Source organism: Apis mellifera, linkage group LG3 (genome assembly GCF_003254395.2).
Source record: "Apis mellifera strain DH4 linkage group LG3, Amel_HAv3.1, whole genome shotgun sequence".
NCBI lineage: Eukaryota > Metazoa > Arthropoda > Insecta > Hymenoptera > Apidae > Apis > Apis mellifera.
In genome coordinates, this window is record NC_037640.1 from 4,923,387 (window position 1) to 4,944,617 (window position 21,231).

Here is a 21,231-nt window from a genome sequence, read left to right on the forward strand (position 1 = left end):
AGAAGTTATAAAATTATAAATAAGAAATTATAAAATCAACTGCATTGCTTTTTTTTATATAAAAGTTCTTTAATTTATATTTCAATTATTTTCTTTTACATTCTATTAACAATTCATCATTTATAAAGTGATTCATTCAATATTCGCATTATCATTTTGTAAAATTCACTATAATTAGCAATTTATTCATTATTATTCATTATTATCAAATAAAATTAAATTATTTATTGTTTTTTTGACCACATGAATAAATTCCAGGTTTGTAAGTCGGTAAAAATGGCATATAATGTGTCCATTTCCACCTGAAAAAAATATTAAAACTTGAAAAAATGAATTAAATATTTAAGTTTTAATAAAATGTAGAAATTTAAAAAAAAAAGTATTATAAAAAAGAAAAAAGACCTTCTTAAAATATCCATTCCAAATGGAAAATCAAACGTATTAGATACGTGCTCTTGATTCTCTTTTTCGTCTTTTGCTATATTTAATTCCATTTCATTTGACCAAGCAATAAGTCCACGTTCCTCAGGTGTACCTTACGATTAGAATTAATAGTAATAAATAAAAAAAAAAACATTTTATTGTTTTATGACTAAAAATACATTACTATTTATATATTAAAAATTTTTTCTATGAATTATACCTGGTATAATATTATCTAATAAACATCCCACAACACCTCCAACTAAGATAGTTGTGCTAAGTAATACTGTAACTACACTATCGAATATTTCATTTCTGGTTTGTATTACTCCTGGGTGATTGATCATCCATTTTGATAAAACCTGAAAATTTATAGAAATAATTTAATTATCTTTTTATATAAAATTAATTTAAATTACTATATTTAACTAATTCAATTATTAATTGAACTTTTGTTTTCTTTCTTTATTATTTTTATATATTTGTATATGTTTTTTTATTATATAATTGTATATTTTTTAAAAGTTAATATACTAAATATTTTATTACTAATTATTTTACCAGTGGGAAAAAAATAGAAAACCCAAGAATGTACAAATTCCTCGCAGAATTTAAATTTACATATTGTAATGCAGAAAGACCTAAAACATATTATTCTTAATTTCTTTTTTAATTTTCTTTTTAAAATAATTTTATTTGAAAAATATATTATGATATACCGAAAGCACAGATCATCCCAAACATTATACAAAATATTCCACCAACTATGGGCTCAGGAATGATGATAAAAACAGCACCAAATTTACTAATCAATCCTTGAAGGATCATTAATCCGCACGCCCATTGAATAACTCTGCGACTGCCAACTTTCGTAACACCTGATAACATATCGTTTAAATAAGTTCCAGTTCAAAATATATTTATACTTATGAACGTTAAAAAAATATTACTCATAGACTATTATTCAAGAATATTATATAACTTACCAATGGTTCCTACATTTTCTCCAAATGTGTTTGTACCGTTTCCGCTTCCCCAAAGACCAGCCAACATTGTTCCAAGGCCTTCCATACCAATACCTCGATTAATAGCGTGAACTGGAGGAGGAGGAGCTCCTAAAAATAAAATTTTATATTTTTTATCATTATTTAAAAATTTCTAATATTTAATTAAAAATTTTTTAAATTAACAAATTTTTTTATTTTACAATCAATTTAAAATTTGATATTTTTTATTACTTACTATTTTGTTTATTATTTATTATATTATATTGATGTTATTATAATTGTTACGTACCACACATTCTAGATGTTGTTGGATAGTAACTGATAGATTCCACTGTACATGCCAATACACCAGCTAACATACCGAGTACACCAGATAAAGATACAGTAGGTGTACCCCATTGACCAGGATAAGGAAATCGAAACCATGGAGAATCATTGATAATCTTTAATTTACTGTCTGCTCTGGCTGGATGACCAACTGGTAAAATATCCGTTACGGTTAAAATTGTGCAAATTATCCACATGACTATTATAGTTAACAGTACCTAAAATAAAGAGTAAAGATAAAGGATGATATAAAATAGAAAAAATCAAAGATATCAAAGATATAAATAAAATTTAAAAGAAAATTGTAATAAAAAAAAGAATCAGGGATAAAAATTTGTGCCATTTTTATTAAATTCATATTCATTATGTAATTACCGGGAATAGTTTAAATAATTCAAACCATACGACTCTAATTCCTTGACCTTTACGATACATTAATATCGGGAATGGCACATTAACAAGTATTTGAGAATATAATGTTAACATCAGTATTGTTCTGTAAAAGATTAATACACGAGAGGAATTATATAAAAACTTTTTGTGATATGAACTAAAATAAATAATTAATAAATAAATTTTATTAATTAAATTATTTATTCAGAATTATTCAAATAAGAATAATTTAATAAATTAAGAATTATTAGATATCATTTTTTTTATAAAAAAAAAAATTATATGCGTTACCCAGCTGCGATACCCCAATGTTTAGATGCAGCATCAGCTGCATTCTCAAAAAGAGATATTCCAACCAGAGAGACAGTTGGCACAATAGTCAATGGTGTAATAAATTTCAATAAATATCCAATGATACCTATTTCAAAAATTATATTAAAGGAAGATAATGTTGAAGAAAGATTTAATGTTCAAACAATAATTTAAATACCTCCAAATCCAACTATTACTTGAAACAAAGAGGATACAGCAATGGCTCCTGAAAGTTCCCTCATTCTGATTTGCCATATTTCTGTGCGATTAGCAGAGGACAATTCATTCAAAATCTCTGGTGGTGGACACTTCCATTGTGGTAAACTTAAGATTGCAAGAGTTGGGACTAAAAAGGAAATGGTTCCTCCTTGAACAAGAGGTAATCTATAACAAAGAATAAAAAAAATAATAAATATTATTATTATGATTTATTAATTATTAAAATATACAAATATTAGAGAAATGTTACAGAATAGAAATATTAAAATAATGATAAATACATAAATATTAAAGTATTCCAGCAACAACAATACATTAAAATATTCGAATTTAAAAAATAATTGCTTAAATATTATATAAATATTAGATTTTTAGAAATAAAAATACTAGAATAATAAAATAGTAAAAATAGAATAGTAAATCTAGAATAATAAAATAATTATAATAAAAATATTTTATAATAAACATTGAAATATTAGAGAATATTGTATTATTAATACAATAATACTGTATTTAGAAACAATGTAAAATTCTGAAATATCAAAAGAATTTATAGAATAAATGAATATATATTTCTATTATTTAAAAATCAAATTATATGATGAAAATTGTAAATTATAATATATATATATAAATGATTTTTTCAAATTAAATAAATAAAACTCCATCTTTATTTTAAGTTATGAAAGTTTGAAGTAACAGAATATTATTCTTTCTCAGAAATGTTGAATATCGTAAATGATCCGTAAATCTTTTTAAACAAGATAATTCTCGGCAATAAAACAAAATTAGCATTAGCATTAGGTATAGACGAGTTATCAAGTACGAAGCATAAACATATAAATATCGATTACGAAGACTTTCGTATCCAACCTTGATTCTTAAAATTCAAACACTTTACTCCATTTACAGACAAATTATGAACTTTACAATTACATAATAATAATAATTTGGTGTGAAATATCATAACTATTAGAATTTCGATAAGATAATCGTTAAAAATATAATTAAAAACTATTATAAACTACTACGTTATAAATTAAAAAAATAAAAATCATTTTGACTTAAATTATAAAAAATATTATACATGAAAATAGTTAATAAATTTTCTTGAAAAATTAGCAAAAAAATTTGTTCTCTCTTTTTCTAAAATTTAATAAATTAAAAAAGCTCTAAAAATATTATTTTTATTAATTTTTTTAGATTAGGATTATAAAAAATCATATCGATAAATATTTCATTAAATGGATTCTGATCTGTGTTTGTTTCATATTACATTTGCAAGTGCCATGAATCATTTTAATTCAAATTTATAACAATAATATGTAATATGTAATAGTTACAGTTCTCGAAGTTTTTTTATCTATAATCTATTGTTCGAAATATTTGTAATTTTGACGGTGAGTGACTTCAAATTATCTATTACTATTACATATTGCTCGAAATGTATATAATTGCTTTGTTTGAAGTTGAATTCTTTGAGCCTATTAAGTCTTATCAATTTAATATTTTAAAATAATGCGCGACAATTTTTTCAATATGAGTTTTCAAAATGCATAAAAATACTACTTTTAACTACTTTTAGAACTGAATAGAAGAAGTTATAAGTTTATAAAAGAATCAATTTACTGGAGTAATTTAAAAAAATGCGATAATGATAAAATTAAATATGAATTATATATTTTTCAGATCGACAAAGAAAAACTTATTAATTTAATCACCTGCATCCAATGGTAGTTTGGAAAAAAGTGACAAGTCCTGTAACGAAGATCATAGTGGAGATGATATAACTTCTCGCTGGATCATCTTCTGCCATACATAGAGCTGGTGTCAAAATGAAAGGAATCGAGACTATTGCACCTATCATAGTTAAATAATGCTAGAAAACATATAATTAATTTTAAAAATAATGTTAATAAGAATGATTTTAATAGAAAAAATTAAAATCTGGAGTAAACAAATTTTATTCTATATTTTTCGATTTATTTTTTCATGTAAAATCATTGTCTGCCCAATTATATCATTATCACTTGATATATAATTATAGATATACGATTATATTGATCAACATTATTAGATAGAAGACAAATCATATCAAAATTTCAATAGTAAAATAAATAGAAGAATTAACCGTTCTTATGCTTATTGTTATTTCGACATGTTTATCTGAAATATAAACGATCATCACGATAAAAGTAAAGAAAAGTACCTGTAAAGCCATAAATAAGCAAAGGTACCAGGGTGGGACATCATCAATGCCATAGGTGAGATTCGTATTTCTGTTGTTAGTTTTATTTGGCGATGTTAATGTTGAATTTTCTATATTCTAAAACAATAATCATATATATATATATATATATTAAATATCTTATATAAAAAATTATCTAAATTTATTTAAAATTGTATATTAATTCTAAAAAAATTAAACTTAAACTCAAATTTTTATATAAGGAATTTTTATATTTTAATGATAGCATAATTTCTTTTTTGAAGGAAATGTTTCTTATTTAATATTAATTCTAAAATGAGAATATATAGCTTCTATACATAATAGGATATATGTAAATTTATTTTAAGAAACTAGATTATATAATTACATAATAAAATAAACCGAGCAAACATATTTCATTGTGCTCATTAAAATAATAAAATCTAATGATATTATCTAATGATATGTATCTAATGATATTATTCAGTAATTATATTATATACTATATATTAAATAAGTATATTAAAGAAAATTATCACTTATTGAATTTTTAGAAAAATTTTTTATTTAATCTTAGAAAAATTTTTTAAATTATTTTTAACAGTCTTATTAATTTATTTTAATAATTATCATTTATTAACTTCTAATATTTTAAATTCCACTAAATAATAGAATTTTAATAAATAACAAAATTTTAAATTAATTTAGAACTAATTAATAACTTTTTTTTTTTAAATATACATATATTGATATTATTTTTGTAATTATTTATATACTATTTTACTATGAATTTAAAATATTGCGTAAAATCTGATCAATAAGAATGGATTTTACAGAATCTATTTTTTTAGTGGTAAAGTAGAAATAATCATTTAATCTTGAATCTAATCACAATTTATTAGATTCATGACGTAGTTAGTTAGTATATATTCTTAATGAATCGATTAGAATGTTATTCTTTTTTAGTTACACGAGTATTAAGGATCACAATCAAATTTATATTGTGTATATTGTAATCCAAGAAATATTGATTTTTTTTATATAATAACATAATTATTATTTGGAGTATAGAAATCATAATATATTTTCAAAAATGTAAATTAAAAATATTTTTATCATACACGCATACATATAATAATATTAATAGAATATTTTTATCAGATATTAAATATGCAATGATTTTATAATCTAAATTTATATCAATTTAAATATTATTATATTATCTATATGAATATATTAAATTTTTATATTTTTATCTTTTTAGATGAATGGAATTTAATTCTAGATCTAAATATCAAACAATAAGTGAAAATTTATATTAAACAAAAACATATAAAAATTATTGAAGACTGAATTATTTAATTGAATAGTGCTCTAATTCAAGCGCAACCGTTAAATTATATTCAATTGCTCGATGTGATAAAAATCTTTCTATTATAGGAATTTCAAACAAGTTATTAAAAAAAAGAAAAAACAAAAGAATTATTAAATATTTGATATTGTGTACACTACTTTTTCAGTTACTTACCACCTCGGTCATCTGCATTCCATTTTCAGACATTTTAAAGTTATATGTTTATATTGTTTATGGACACTACAAAATTAATTTTTCCTACATAAATAAAATAATCAATTTAAATAAAAAATCCATAGATATGAAAATCTTCAAACAATTCTTCAAGAATCGCAAAAAGAATAATGGAAATATTTCTTCACTTGATATCGCGCGTCTACGTTAAACGTTAACGACAAACTGTGTCGATAGACATGATTGCTCCTTAATTTATCGCTAAATGGCTGCTTAGAAACAAAGTATTAGCTGGATTATTTTTATTTTGACAACGATAGCGAGTAAAAAAATATCAATAGAAATTAACAAGTGGAGACATGATTAATTGACAATAGTAAAAATTAATTATAATTATAAAAAAATATTGATAGAAAAACGAAATAAAATACTATTCTAAAATTTTTTAAGTTGTAAAATTCCATAGCTTTTTTTTTTTAAATAATTCAATCTGAATAATGTTGTACTTGAAGATGATGTTATCTTCTAATTTATAATTTATTATAGTAGATTATAATTATACGGTAATATATACGGTAAATTATAAAATTAAATTGTTTTGAAATACACGTGTCAATTATATGCATGCCAAAGAATCTCGCTCATATAACTTCGTATTGATAAAAATAATATTATCTATAATTTAGCAATGGTATGTAACTATCAATTTTATTAAATCAATTAATTAATTAAATATTAAATTTAAATTCATTAATTATTCGATAGATTTTTTTAAAACTTGGGTTTTTTAGTTTAGTAAAAATATTAAATAAACCAATTTGAAATAAGCATTTGAAACTTATTTAAATATTTATTTTGATGTGCAATTTTTAGAAGCTATTACATACTAAATAGAAACTTAAATTTAAACTAATATTTTATAAACAGTGATATGACATGAATATTCTTTCTAGATTTTCAATTCTTTAAAATAAATTAACGATATAATCTATAAATAAGAACACATATTATTTGTACAAATTTAGATATAGTTTTAATAAATTTATATATTTTTTGATGGAAAATAATATTAATAAATTAATTTCTTCTTTGTTGTTTTTTAAACTTGTAATGAATTTACTATTTTTATTTAAGATAAAATTATTTCTAATAATTTTTATAATATTATTCAATAAATAATTTAACAAATTATTTATATAAATGTCAATCAAAATAGTATTAAAAAAATTTATGAAAAATATAAAACGTGAAAAATGTTTGATTTTCGCGCCTTATGCTAGATGGCGCTCATGTTATTGAAAACTATAGAATGTATAACTTCAATATTTATATAGTCGAAGCTGTGTATCATAGCTGTATCATAACCTATCGTATTATTTCTTCTTTGTGTTGTGCATCATAAGTAGATAATTTAAAATTCATATTTCATGTGTCCTTTGAAATTTTTTGTAAAAGAAAATAAAAATTTTTATAAAAAGATATAAATAAATATATAAAATGGATGAACTAAGTGAGCCTATGGATGTGGAAATGCTTCCAATTATTGATGACAGCAAGATTGTTGATTCTGACCAAACGAATGTAAAGACATTTAATACGAATAATGTACACGTATCAGAGGTAAATAAGTATAAATAATCAATTTGTATAATTAATGTCACATTTTATGAATTTTTTTGTTATTTTGATTTTATGTTTTGTAATATAACTTTATTTAATTCATTTTAGCCTTAATCAAAAATTATTTTATAATTTTAAATTATAAAAATGTTATATTTATTTTAAATGTATTAAATTTTAAAATTAAAAATTAATACAATACATTTTATTTAAATAGATACAGTTAGATAACCGTTATGAAAATCGTGGTGGTACTTTTATGACAGGCATAGATATATTTAGTAAAGAAGAAAAACTCAAAATGGAAGAGAGAGCTAAGCGTTTTGGATTAACAGATAAAATAAAAAATAATCTATCAAATCAAGAACAAGATTTATATTCTAGGTAAAAATATTACATTATAAATATTAATTTCATAAATAATGTAATAATAGTTTGATAATCATGATGCATAACATTTTTTTTATATTTAGTATGGGCATTGTAGAAGACAATGAAAATACAAAAAATATTAGACTGAATGTAATACATATGAGAGGAACTGAGGAAATGAGTACCAAAGATGTCTTTAAATATTTTGAAGATTATGCCCCAGCCTCGATTGAATGGATTAATGATGTTTCATGTAAGAATAATTTTACCTCATAAATTTTAATATAATATTTTTAAAACATTATATTTATTTTTTGAAATATATTAAAAAATAAAATAAACCAAATTTATTAATATATAACATATTATAGGTAATGTGGTATGGTTAGATAATTTATCAGCTGCTAGAGCTATGTTGGGATTATCAAAAAGAATTATGGGTTTAGAAAAACAAAAAAGTACAAAAACACTTGATAGTAATCCTGATGAAGAAAATAATGTAGCTAGTGATGATTATACTATTGAAATGGTTGAAGATAATGAAACTGTAAACACAAAGAGCATAGAAGAAGATTATATAAGTATTAAAGATATTCATTGTCCATTACCACCTGGTTTATGGAGGAAGGGTATAGATTATCCTAAATCTAAAGCAATATTTCTTAGATTTGCTACTAGAGCAGATAAAAAGCAACCAAATGCAGAAAAAATGAGTGAATATTATAAAAAATATGGAAATCCTAATTTTGGAGGTATTATTGTTATAAAAATATTTTATTAAAATATTCTATATAAATAAATAAAATCCTCTTTATAGGTATTAAAGGAATTTTAACTGAGTCTCGAAAACGAATGTACAAACAAATTAGACAAAGTAAAAGAAGATTCAAAGAAGAACCACAAGAAGATGTTAAAGATAAAAAACGTGTGAAAAATCCATGGGGTGCGTTATCAGAAAGTTGGGGACTTAATGATGCTATAGAAAATGAATTTGGTACTAGAAATGAATCTAGAGATCAAGGACGTAGTGTGAAAGATAGATTAGGGATAAAATATTCCCAAAAAGAAATTACACACACTGAAAAACAACAAAGTACTTCAAGTAGTGATAGTGAAAATGAATGGTGTAAAAGAAGTAAAGTATTACGAATGCGTATGCATGCGGATGATGAAGAAAAAAAAATACACAAACGTCGCGCAAAACTTCGAGAACAAGTAAATTTAATTTTTAATTGAAAACTTTTTATAATGATAGAATTTATTTAATCATTATAATATATTTACAGACAATGTTAAATAGCTTAAGTAAGGGCAATGATTTACGATCGAGGCTTAGCAAATCAAAAAAAGGAACGCAATTTCGTGATGCAATCCAAGTAGTTGTAACAAATACAAATGTAACAAAGTCAAATTCATTAAAACTTAATGAGTCAGAGGTAATGTTTGTTAAAAAATTAATATTGAATTACAATTTAAATTAAAAATAAAAATTTATATATTATTAAAAATAAATTAAAAATAATAATAATATATTTATATTGTGTAGGAGGAAGATGGTGAAATTATAGAAGATAATGGAAGCCAGGAAAAAGAAGAAGGTGAATGGCAAGGATCTGATGAAGAAAGAGAAGAAGACGAAGACGAAGATTATAGTGATGAAGATAGTGACAAACCAATAAAAGAAGTTCAAGGACCTAAAGGCAGTGTAATAAAAGTAGTTCAGCATAAACCTCGTGTTGCTTCTACAGTGTGGGCGAGACTAAACAATGTAAAAAGCGAAGTTATTGATAAATCTATCAAAAATAGGTAAGAATTTAAAGATATAAATATTTTGTTTGTATGTATAATATTTAAAAATAATCAATTTTGAAGGCAATCAAGAATACGAGATCTCAGAAATACATTAAAAGGTGATCTTCGATCTCGAATCGGAAATCATACAAGAGGTCGTTCTCCTTTAAGGATAGAAGTGAAAAATGATAAATATACAGAAGGAAGTGAAACAGAATAACTATCGATTAGTCAAACAAATTGTCATAAAAAATGTGAAATGTGGTTGTGGTGTTCTATTTCAGTGGAAGAGAATGGTATGGTGCAAACTTCCTAATTGATGTATAAAAAATAGAAAGTGCACTCATTACACCGAATTTACTACTTCGTTTAATTGTATACTTTTATGTAAATTAAGATGTTCTAAAGTCGCATGAAATCAAATTTTAATCATGAACATATTTATTTATATTAATAAAATATATATGAGAAGAAATTTTGTTGATATACAGACTTGAATCATAGAATATTAAATTTGAAATATCCTATTTTTAATTTTAATTGACTAAATATTTAATATTGATACGCTTTTGACTGTGTAAGAATTAAAAGTTTTGTATTTAAGCAAGAATTTTTTTGAAAAAATATGTACTGGATACATATTTATCAATATAATTTTCCATAATTTTTTTTATTTATATAATTCAATTATAAATGAATTATATATTGATCTTTTAATAATGATTAACAATAAATATATATATTGTACACATAATATATTCTAAATATATTATATATATTTCTTAAAATGAGATAAAATACAAAATAAATACAAATAAACGGGTAATGAGTGCTTCCTGGATTGTATATAAATATTATCTAGTATAGATAATAATAAAAAACAATTTTTCATTAACACATTGTATACTAAGAAATAGAATGTATTTTTAAATATTCGTTTGTACATTTGAAATTTTCACTGAGAATTGAATGTTTTGTAATTATAATTCGAAAAAAATATTTTCGAATACTATTTAATTAATAGAGAGATAAATTTATACTTTATCATACAAAAAAATTCTACAAACGAATATTTAATCAATTGTACATCGAAATAATATAGTTTTATAATTTCTTTCTCTTAAAATTTAATGGTTATATCAGTTTAAAAAAATCAATAAAAAAAAATAAAGAAAAATACTCAACTCGGTTGTAAATAAAAATTGTATAAGATTAATTTCCGTATATGTAGAGCATTTAAAATATTTTTCTTGCGTTTATGATGATTAATGAAATATTTTGACATCTGTGATTTCTTAAACATGTATAAAAAATTAAAAAAAAAAAAAAAAAAAAAGAAGAATTAATATGTAATTTCATAAATAATTCTTTTTAATTTTAATTATAAAATGAAATATTGTAAAATTTGTAATTTTTTGACAAGTATATTAAAATACGTAAAAACAAAAGAAACAAAGAAAAACTAAATCAATATCTATTTGAATTTAAAAGAAATAGGGATATGAATAATTATAACATCGATTCCGAATAATTGACCAATAAAGCCGCATTTATATTAGCACAATAATATTTTGAATAGTCATTTTAAAATACAATAATCGATAATTATGATTTCAGTACATATATATGTATAATATATATATATGTATATATATATATATATATATATATTTATATATATATTTATCATTTACACAAATAACAATTATTCGGAGAAATATTCGGCTGAATTCGAAAAAGATAAATAAAAAAAAAAAGATTTATCGTTCGAAGAACACAGTGGATTATCGGAATATTCTTTTAGCTGCATTCATAAATTTCTATCTGTCGCTTTGATTCTCTACATTAATTTAATTTCATTTTGTATTATAAATACTTCAAATGATAAAAAAAATCTATTATGATTTATTAAAAAAAAAAGAAATATTAAAGAATAAGAAAATATTATTTTTAATTCGAGCATAAGATACTGAAATGATAGATTCTATAAATGCAGCTTGGAGGCACGAGGTAATTTAATGCATTAACAAACGAGATGTAATATTTTTGATACTATTAAAGCACATAACAATTTTTTTAACTATGTGTTTATCTAAAATCGTGTGTATATTGAAAACCATTTAATAACTATATCCATTAACTGTGATTTTAATATCTAATATTATATCTATATTTTTATGTTTCAAATATAAGATCTATTTTGTGAACTAGCTCTCATTAATTAATATTCATTTTTTTTTTTTTTTTTTTGCTTGCTTCAGAATCAGAAATATCATATCTCGTTTGTTAAAAGATAATCGTGCAAGATATCGAGGATTCTTTTCTTCTATCCTACATAAAAATTGTTGATGTATTTTCTAATTAATTCTTTTCCCTCTTTTAAACCAATCGATAAACGCTATTTTCGCTTTCTTCATTTTCTTTCGCATTTCTTTTTCATTTTCTCTCTTTTTTTTTTTGTTCTTTTTGTTTTCTCATAAATGACGTATAACATTTAAAATCCATAGACGAAATATTTTTTTAATATTCGGATATATAAGATATGAATCGGCAACAACAACAAATACACGCAACGTTTAAGTATATTAGGCCTGATGATATTAATAATAATTCTATCAATATATATTAAACGCTACAATTTATCGTTGCTCGCATTCCACTTGCATTCAGTGTCTCTTTCTTCGCGATAATGGTGTTCCAATGTTATTAATTTTTTCTTATTATTCTTTTTTTATTTTTTTTTATTTTTTTTTATAATTATACCAGCAGTCATTAAGAATATCCGACAACAAATTATATTTGATGGAAGATCTTTAACAATAATTAATTATTTTCAACGAAATTTGTACGTTTGCATAAGGTACGATACTTGACATAGGATCACAGCAAATGTACAATATTTCTTATGTTTGTTAATTATTTTAAACATCGGATCTCATATACCGTGAAGAGAATAGACGGGAACTTTGAAATTTTATGGAATTTAAATGCATCGCAACTTTTTTTTTTAATACATTTTTAATACTTGATTGATTTGATACTAATCTCGTTATTCTTACATTTACAAACGAATAGAAAGATTCAAAGATTTGTTTCATCTCTTAGATGAACTACATAATAAATTACATGATAAATAAGAAAAATTTATAAGTTAATTTTTTATCATTTTTTTTTTTTTTTTTTTTATAATCCAAGAACATTGTTTTCAAGTTCTGATTTGTAAGTTTTTTTTCTTTTGCTTTATTTTTTCTTTTTTTTTTTAATTTTTTTAATTTTTTTTATTTTTTTGTTTTTTTATTTTTTCATTTTTGAGTCAATTCTCACGCGTTAAACGAGTTTGGAACACCGATATCGTCATGGTCAGTTAGCCGACTCGTTATAATGTCCCCTCGGTCTCTCGAGGCAGCTCGTGAAAATTATTTGACAAACATCTCACGGTTTACTAATCATTCAACAGTCGCAACTACTTTTGAGACTCTAAATTAATGTCTTAAATACATACATAGATTAAGTTACGAAATTCGGACATATAGCAACTATACACGCAGAAATATTCGGACATATAAACGTCGGATCGTTCAAAAATCAGTTTCATGTATAATGCTCGAGGGACTTTTATTTAAGCTTCAAAGATAAAATTGAAATATATACGAGGAAGGAAAGATTATATTTATATATGAATCAGTTTTAATTTATATTTTTATGAGAAATTATGAAAGTTAATGAAAGTTCAAAGAAGTATTATTATTTCTTTTGTAAATTTTTCTACCAATTTCGTACCGATTTATTTTTAAAAATGTCGATAAATATATATTTTATTTATTTTGAAATTTATCGCACACGTCAGTTATTAAGGAAAAAGTAGAACGTATAAATATGAACAAAAATTGAAAGCTTGTTACGAATTTTTTTAAAATCTTTCTTCCTTGTAAATAAACTCGAAACACGCAAAGATACTGACAATTTTATGAATTCTAGATAAATTTGATAAGATAGTAAATTTATCGTAAAACAAAAATTAAATAAATTCCCAGTATCGGGCGTGTCGTGAGCACGAACCGAAACGTTTCACATCGAGAATTTAATAAGAATAGTGCACATACATATTTCAACGAGCGAGTGTCCTCTTCGAGATTTCTTATGTTCATAAAAAAGAAACACATGGAGGAATTTTTTCAGTATGAAAAGCAATGCGCATATTGGTTAATTGCTAATTTCCATTGATGAAATCATCGTTTAAATATCCGTCAACGACGTCAACGATATAGTTATAATTACAAGGACATAACATAAAGAAACGTAAAGAAACGTTGCATAAAAAAACCTTCTTTTTAAGAAGATAATTAGATCTATAATATTTTTCTTCTGAAATGAATTTTCTTCTCTAATTTTCAAGAGAAATTTCTTCTTTAATCATAAAAGAATAGAATAAAAATAGAATTTTTTTTTTTATCTTTTTAATCAATAATTCTAATCAATCATTATTATTTTCAATTTGAAAAATTATCATATCCTTATGAAAATTCAGAATCTCAAATGATGAAAGCTAATTATATATTATTGAAGTTTTATTTTTTTAAATTTCTCAAATATTCCTTTGATATTGTGAAATATACTAAATTTTTCTCTTATGAATTGTTATTTTTTACAAGATTCCGGATATAAGCGGCTACAAGGCTGAATCGATAATCCAATAAATCCTTCAATGCTTTGTAAAGCATAAAATATGCTGAGAAATAGAAAAGAACACTCATACATAACATTTTTCCTCTTTTTTTTTTCTCTCTCTCAAATAGTTAAATTGTGAAAAGGTGCTAGAAATTGAAAATAACAAATCGTTTTCGTTATTTCCTCTCAAATAACTTGTAATCTGAGGGGAAAGAAACACACCGATGTTTCTTTCGAGCAAATTATTGTGAATATATAATATATTATAGACAAATATCATTAATGAAGAATTATTTTATTAGATGCATCGAAGAATGTGAGATCTGATAGTCGAATGAGGCAAATAAGTGCTTATATTGAATCGTTCATACTATATTTCTGCTACAATAATTCTTCTATCGTTTTCATGTCTCATTCTCACTTACATTCTCTCTCTTTATCGCATTTATTAACAAGACTTTATCGTTTCACTTATTTTCTCAATTATACGTCAAGACTTTGATTTTGAAGGATACTGTTTCTTTTTTCTTTTTGCTTTACTTCTTAAATATTTTAATTGTGTTCTCGCCACCTCGAATACCATCAGATTGTCATTGGAAAACGATGAAATATACTTATGTTTTATAGAAAAAGAGATAATTCTTTTTTTAATATAATTTTTGAAAAAGGAAAAGAATGATGAATATATATATATATATATATATATATATATATATATATATATATATATATATTATATATATATATATATATATTATATATATATAAATAGCTTGAGTTTTACTCGTACTTCGATATCATTCGAATCCCTTCTTATATCACAATCGGATAAGGTTCTTGTTATTCACCTTCGATGAGACATTTGTATATGTAAATTGATTATTATTTTGACCATTCGTCGCGACATACTTCTTTCCAAAGATGTATTGTATTACGGATATATATTATAATATAAAATAAATGTTTGCGAATATACGCCACATTTAGAGCGAAAAAGATGAATCGAAATAAGAGCATTCATATTATTATAGGTTTAACTCATATGATGAATCCAGATTCAGTGAGTTAACTCTAAGAAGAAATCAATATAGTTACAACTAGCTTTTTTAAATTACAAAAAAAAAGCATAGAAAAAAAACAAGATAATAATCAATATAAGTGACAAGCAATCGTTCCTCGAGATATTTATTAATAATAAAGAAAAGAAAGAAAAGAAAAACAAAAGACGACACATTCTAGCATATAAAAAGATTGGAAATGTAAAAAATAGATAAGTTCACAGATAATTACATTCAAAGATACCATACAGACACCATACACTCCATCGCACAAGAATGGCAGTATCAGTGTAATAATACCTGTAAATCGTGAAACAAGATGTAATTAAACAGTTTAGAAGAATTGGAAGCTGCATCAAATGCAATTAACTATGAACTAAACAGTTTTTGAGCATCTCGCTCTCTCTTACTTTTTCATTCTTCCATTTGCTCTTTCTCACATGTGCATACATTCGCTCATTATTTCATTTATCTTCTTTCGTTTTCTTTTGCTCATCTATAAGCTAAATCCAATAGAGGCAGAACAGAATTTCTGCGAGGTACATAACTACTATAAGAATGACATAATAATAATATTATTATTATTAGAATAATAAAAATAATAATATTAATAAGGAAATTATCAGCAAATACTTTGTGAATTTAATGGCTGTTCAAAATACATATACTGTGTGCATGTGTGCTCATATATATGCACACATTAATTAAGAATAAGCACACAATTTCAGATTCTCTCGCACTCTCTCTTTCATTCGCTCTCATTCTCATTCTCCTCTCTCTTTTTCTCTCTACGCACATTCATTTTATCGGTCGCCGTGTTACGTGGTTCAGAATATCTCGCACGTTATACCGACCACGTCATTCGTTCGGCAATTAAATCACAGACAATGTGTATGATACGGTGATTAACAATAAATCGTCAACTAGCATTACCTATATATAATTCGGGATAAATAAAAGTTATTGTACAAATTAATATTATGCATTCAATTGTAACAAAAAAGACACTGTATTTTTGTTTCTTTTTTCTCCGGTAAAGACATGCGAATGTACAAGTATATGCACGGACACTGCGGTTTATTTCTTTACCTCGTTCACCGCTCCATTCGTTCATTTTCACAAACTCGCCTGTGTGTGTTTGTAGCTTAACTTTAAGCCTTGCTTCGATAAAACATCTTCGTAAAAGTTTCGTTTTATTCTATTTTATTTTTCTTTTTTTTTTTCTTTCTTGCTTTGATCATAGACAACTATAAAAGTACACTTTCGTTACTCTGACATTATATTTTCGCTTCCTTTTTGGTTATTCTGCAAATTCATTGCAGCTGAAACATTATTAATTATTATAAATATAATATTGATAATTTTTTTAAATATTTAATATTGATGAAAAATAATAAATACCAGTAGACTACATAGCGTTTTCTTGATGATTCTTTTGAAATAATATAGTTTCTTCAAAGATATATTGTTTCAATACTTCTTTTGGAAGATCATCTAATTCCATGTCAAACTTAAATGGTTCTTCTGCAACCGGCTAAAAATTGAGTATGTTATAAAATTATTTTATAGTATTTGTCTAAATATTGTATAATGTCTAATAATAGAAAATATACTTCATCAGCAGGATCATAATATTGCTCTAAATAAGGATGTGCTAGAGCATCCTCTACAACAATCCGTTTGTTAGGATTAAATGTTAACATTTTATCTAACAAATCTAAAGCTCGCAAATCGGCATTTGGAAATAAACTTGTCCATGGAACCTTTGGTTTATATGGTAATGATTGAAGATAATTTCGTGCCTAAAATAATATTTTATAATTATATGTATATTTTATTAATATAATGATATAAAAGAAAATTAAACATAAAAAAATGATTAATACTTTTTCGTTTATAATACACTCAAGATCCTCAGGGGATGGCGATCCAAGGACTCCCAATATATGATTTAGTTGATCTAAATAGTGTTTACCAGGAAATATTGCTCTTCTGGAAAGCATTTCTGCAAGAATGCAACCAACTGACCAAATATCTATAGACTTAGTATAGCCCTGTAAAAAAAAATAATAAAACATAAAATCTATTATATTTATTTTAAAATATTTTAAAATTTATTCTAAAATTATTCTAAAATTCTAAATTAAAATGATTCAAATTCTATTATTCATTTACCTTGGAATTAAGCATTATTTCTGGAGCTCTATACCACCTTGTTGCTACATATTCAGTAAGAAAACCAGCATGATTATGCTCTGGATCAGCAACTCTAGCTAAACCAAAATCACAGATTTTAAGGTCACATGTGGTATTTAATAGCAAGTTGCTTGGTTTCAAGTCTCTATGTAATACATTTGCAGAGTGAATATACTTTAATCCCCTTAATATTTGGTAAAGAAAATAACATATATGATCATTACTAATAGCCTGAAATTAATGAACGAGTTTTAAATATATATCGATATTTTTTTTATAATTTCATTTATTAATATTAACTATGTTAACCTGTGTTTTAAGAAGTTTATAGAGATCAGTTTCCATTAGACATTGAACAATATATACATCTTTCATTTGTTCTATAGTAGGTGCCCTTAATATATCTCTTATATCTATTATCTAAAAAAGGAAGTGTAAAATCAACAAATTTTATTAATTATATTTAATAAGCTGATAAATTACTTACATTTTCATGCTTAAACCTAGTCAAAATTTTTATTTCCCTTAATGTTCTCTGACTATATGTTTGATGTTCAAAGGGTGAAATTTTTTTAATAGCTACCTTTGTTTTTGTTACATTATCATAAGCAGATCTGCAAAATTTTAAAATGCTTAAGATAATTAAAATTTTTTTCATTAAATTGTTTTATCATATATTCAAAAAAAAAAAAAATAAATATAATATTATTAAGAAAAATAAAATACTATACATAAGATTTGTTTCTTAATCTAAAATCATAATACAGGATATTATTCTACAGTATCTTTTTTTTTATTTTTAAAATTTATTTTAAGTTTAAATATATTATATTTCAACAATATCTACTCAAGTATTAAAAAAAAAAAATAAAATAAAAGTTAAAACAATTAAAAAAAAAGAAAAAAAATTAATTTGAAATAATTTAAAAAATTTTTAACAAAAAAGATTAGAATTTTTCCTAAAAATTCGCCATTTTTGCAAAACTATTTGTGGAATATATACGCGATCTCGTTAACAGTCTAATGATAAGAGCGATAAATGAGAGATAAGCGATAGGAACAAGGAAGTTATAATATTAACATATAAGTATGAATAGGGGTTTGAAAGGGTGTGACAATCATGTTCAAAACTGGCGCCAAAAGAAAACAATACATAACGATGAATAATACTTCGCAACAGTTGCATGTAGTGTCCAGTCAAAAGTAAAATCTTTTACATCATGAAATGAAAACATTATTATAAAATTGATAATTCATTTAATGATCATGTTTTTGATTGTTTATCTTTCGGCCTGTCAGCTAGTCAATACGCGGTCGAATGTTCTCGGAAATAACAAAAAAAATTGACTCGAAGTCACTTACACGACCATTCCGTAGGCACCCTCACCCATGTACGACAAATTCGTGTATCGTGGACCAACTTCGAATGTTTGTCCACGAACAACTTCACAATTTGGATTCACACTTGCAGAACCTTCACCCGCCATTTTGACAACTATTTTGCGGCTCCGGCGAAGTCAGACCAAATCTTGCTTCTTAGCCGACTGACCATGAACAATATCATGATTAGATAGACTTATGAAAAATTTACATATTATTTATCAATTAATAAGGCATTAAAAATGATTTTTCCGTACTTTTTTTTTTAATCTTATCATTATAAATTAAATTTTGATATCAAACTTTTTTTGATTATAAATATATCAAAATATTAAAAATTATTATTTTAAAATATTAAAAATAAAAGATTTAGAAATTATTTATTTTTTTTATGAAAATTATTGTTAAGTTTTTTTTTTAATTTTTATTACTGAATCTTATCGAATTAAACATTGATATAAAATATGTTAAAATATTAAGACAAAGACATTGTAATTCTATTGAATTTCGAGTTTCTCATCTAAAGTAAAATAAATTAAGACTTAGTTTTAGTATACGATTTATCAGTACATTATTATTATATTTGTATTAATAATCATATTTTCCGATAAGAATTCTTAATAAACTTTCAATTTAACGTTAAATATATTATAGATATAATATGAATGCACCACCAACTTTTGAATCATTTCTTTTATATGAAGGAGAAAAAAAGTATGTATTATAAATCGATTATTTATATTAAACATTTAATCAAAATGATATATACGTGATTTTCTGTATTTCATACAGAATTATCAAAGAACAAGACACAAAAGTTCCCAATGCTGCGATTTTTACTGTTAATAAAGAAGACCATACTCTTGGAAATATGATCCGCAAGTATATACATCTTACAAAAATTTATACACAATAATAAATATATATATACACATACATATAAAAAGGTTTTGATGATAATCTCATTTATTATTTGATAGTCAGCTATTGAAGGATCCTCAAGTTTTGTTTGCTGGATATAAAGTTCCACACCCATTAGAACATAAATTTGTGATTAGAATTCAAACTACATCAGATTACACACCACATGAAGCATTTATGCATGCTATTACAGATTTGATAGCAGAACTTTCTCTATTTGAAGAACGTTTTAAGGTAATTTATAATAATTTATAAATGAAAAATACATTATAATTTTTATATATTTATAATGTTATATAAAAAACATTTCAGGAAGCTATTAAAGAAAAAAAGGAAGGATTAGATTGAATTTGTTATTCCTTTTTTAAAATTAATTTTAGATATTAAAAAATGTAAATAAAATATTAATATGTATGTCATGTATGTTTAGATTACTACGAGACCTGATTTATTTTAAAATATTGATAATTAATATAATTAATATAATTGATATTAATTGATATTTATATGTATGAATAAAGAAATAAAAATAATTGAAAAATAGTTTACTTAAATCTTTTGAAATTATAATCCATTTAATAATACAAAATCTGACAATAAAATAGCATATGATGTTAGATGGATAATGACTTTAATCTTAAAAATGAAAAATCACTCTGCTTATTAAGAAATGGAGTCATAATTATTTAATTTAAACAAGTTTGTAAAAAATACTAAAATCAGTCTCTTACAATTTTATTTTTTTAACTACAAAGTTTAATTTTCCTATAATCCTAAAAATTAAATATATGTTTTGAAATTAATATA

General features: G+C 23.5%; 4 protein-coding genes across 6 annotated transcripts; 2 read left to right on the plus strand and 2 right to left on the minus strand.

The window, feature by feature from the left end:
• Positions 1-48: 48 nt before the first annotated feature.
• Positions 49-15,513, minus strand: LOC410114 (solute carrier family 23 member 1). Of its 2 annotated transcripts, none has more exons than XM_016911442.2 (13): positions 14,305-15,513; positions 4,891-5,007; positions 4,403-4,560; positions 2,641-2,846; positions 2,442-2,568; positions 2,133-2,253; positions 1,720-1,975; positions 1,410-1,538; positions 1,143-1,301; positions 985-1,064; positions 644-785; positions 403-535; positions 49-302 (listed from the first exon to the last, which is right to left on the minus strand). In XM_016911442.2, the coding sequence occupies exons 1-13, from the start codon at positions 14,362-14,364 to the stop codon at positions 221-223; spliced, it is 1,770 nt and encodes a 589-aa protein (XP_016766931.2). In that variant the 5' UTR covers positions 14,365-15,513; the 3' UTR covers positions 49-220. The 2 variants fall into 2 exon arrangements, with proteins under 2 accessions (XP_016766931.2, XP_623912.2); XM_623909.5 differs by lacking the exon at positions 14,305-15,513 and adding an exon at positions 6,419-6,707.
• LOC100576768 (nuclear cap-binding protein subunit 3) lies at positions 7,781-10,660 on the plus strand. The gene is made up of 8 exons (XM_003249645.4): positions 7,781-8,038; positions 8,256-8,422; positions 8,512-8,663; positions 8,782-9,162; positions 9,228-9,625; positions 9,697-9,846; positions 9,957-10,216; positions 10,283-10,660. The coding sequence occupies exons 1-8, from the start codon at positions 7,916-7,918 to the stop codon at positions 10,419-10,421; spliced, it is 1,770 nt and encodes a 589-aa protein (XP_003249693.1). The 5' UTR covers positions 7,781-7,915; the 3' UTR covers positions 10,422-10,660.
• Positions 15,514-16,920: 1,407 nt separating the features above from the next.
• LOC409523 (mitogen-activated protein kinase 1) lies at positions 16,921-19,662 on the minus strand. Of its 2 annotated transcripts, none has more exons than XM_393029.7 (8): positions 19,486-19,662; positions 18,611-18,737; positions 18,433-18,543; positions 18,103-18,354; positions 17,814-17,981; positions 17,541-17,729; positions 17,329-17,461; positions 16,921-17,249 (listed from the first exon to the last, which is right to left on the minus strand). In XM_393029.7, the coding sequence occupies exons 1-7, from the start codon at positions 19,608-19,610 to the stop codon at positions 17,336-17,338; spliced, it is 1,098 nt and encodes a 365-aa protein (XP_393029.2). In that variant the 5' UTR covers positions 19,611-19,662; the 3' UTR covers positions 16,921-17,249; positions 17,329-17,335. The 2 variants fall into 2 exon arrangements, with proteins under 2 accessions (XP_393029.2, XP_016766921.1); XM_016911432.2 differs by lacking the exon at positions 19,486-19,662 and adding an exon at positions 18,855-18,953.
• A 378-nt stretch (positions 19,663-20,040) lies between these two features.
• LOC551607 (DNA-directed RNA polymerase II subunit RPB11) lies at positions 20,041-20,895 on the plus strand. The gene is made up of 4 exons (XM_623998.4): positions 20,041-20,217; positions 20,296-20,385; positions 20,484-20,658; positions 20,737-20,895. The coding sequence occupies exons 1-4, from the start codon at positions 20,165-20,167 to the stop codon at positions 20,770-20,772; spliced, it is 354 nt and encodes a 117-aa protein (XP_624001.1). The 5' UTR covers positions 20,041-20,164; the 3' UTR covers positions 20,773-20,895.
• The last annotated feature ends 336 nt before the right edge of the window (positions 20,896-21,231 follow it).

Bases quoted from the DNA above. Each gene is read 5' to 3' on its own strand.
- LOC100576768 (XM_003249645.4), top strand. From the start codon at position 7,916: ATGGATGAACTAAGTGAGCCTATGGATGTGGAAATGCTTCCAATTATT. The intron at 8,423-8,511 runs GTAAAAATATTA...TTTTATATTTAG, and splicing joins GAACAAGATTTATATTCTAG to TATGGGCATTGTAGAAGACA. The intron at 9,847-9,956 runs GTAATGTTTGTT...TATATTGTGTAG, and splicing joins TAAAACTTAATGAGTCAGAG to GAGGAAGATGGTGAAATTAT.
- LOC410114 (XM_016911442.2), bottom strand. From the start codon at position 14,364: ATGTGTTTCTTTTTTATGAACATAAGAAATCTCGAAGAGGACACTCGC. The intron at 2,569-2,640 runs GTATTTAAATTA...TTTTTGAAATAG, and splicing joins AGTAATAGTTGGATTTGGAG to GTATCATTGGATATTTATTG. The intron at 2,254-2,441 runs GTAACGCATATA...AATCTTTTACAG, and splicing joins CATTGGGGTATCGCAGCTGG to AACAATACTGATGTTAACAT.
- LOC409523 (XM_393029.7), bottom strand. From the start codon at position 19,610: ATGGCGGGTGAAGGTTCTGCAAGTGTGAATCCAAATTGTGAAGTTGTT. The intron at 18,738-19,485 runs GTAAGTGACTTC...AAAATTTTGCAG, and splicing joins GGTGCCTACGGAATGGTCGT to ATCTGCTTATGATAATGTAA. The intron at 18,355-18,432 runs GTTAACATAGTT...CATTAATTTCAG, and splicing joins ATAAACTTCTTAAAACACAG to GCTATTAGTAATGATCATAT.
- LOC551607 (XM_623998.4), top strand. From the start codon at position 20,165: ATGAATGCACCACCAACTTTTGAATCATTTCTTTTATATGAAGGAGAA. The intron at 20,218-20,295 runs GTATGTATTATA...TATTTCATACAG, and splicing joins TTATATGAAGGAGAAAAAAA to AATTATCAAAGAACAAGACA. The intron at 20,386-20,483 runs GTATATACATCT...ATTATTTGATAG, and splicing joins CTTGGAAATATGATCCGCAA to TCAGCTATTGAAGGATCCTC.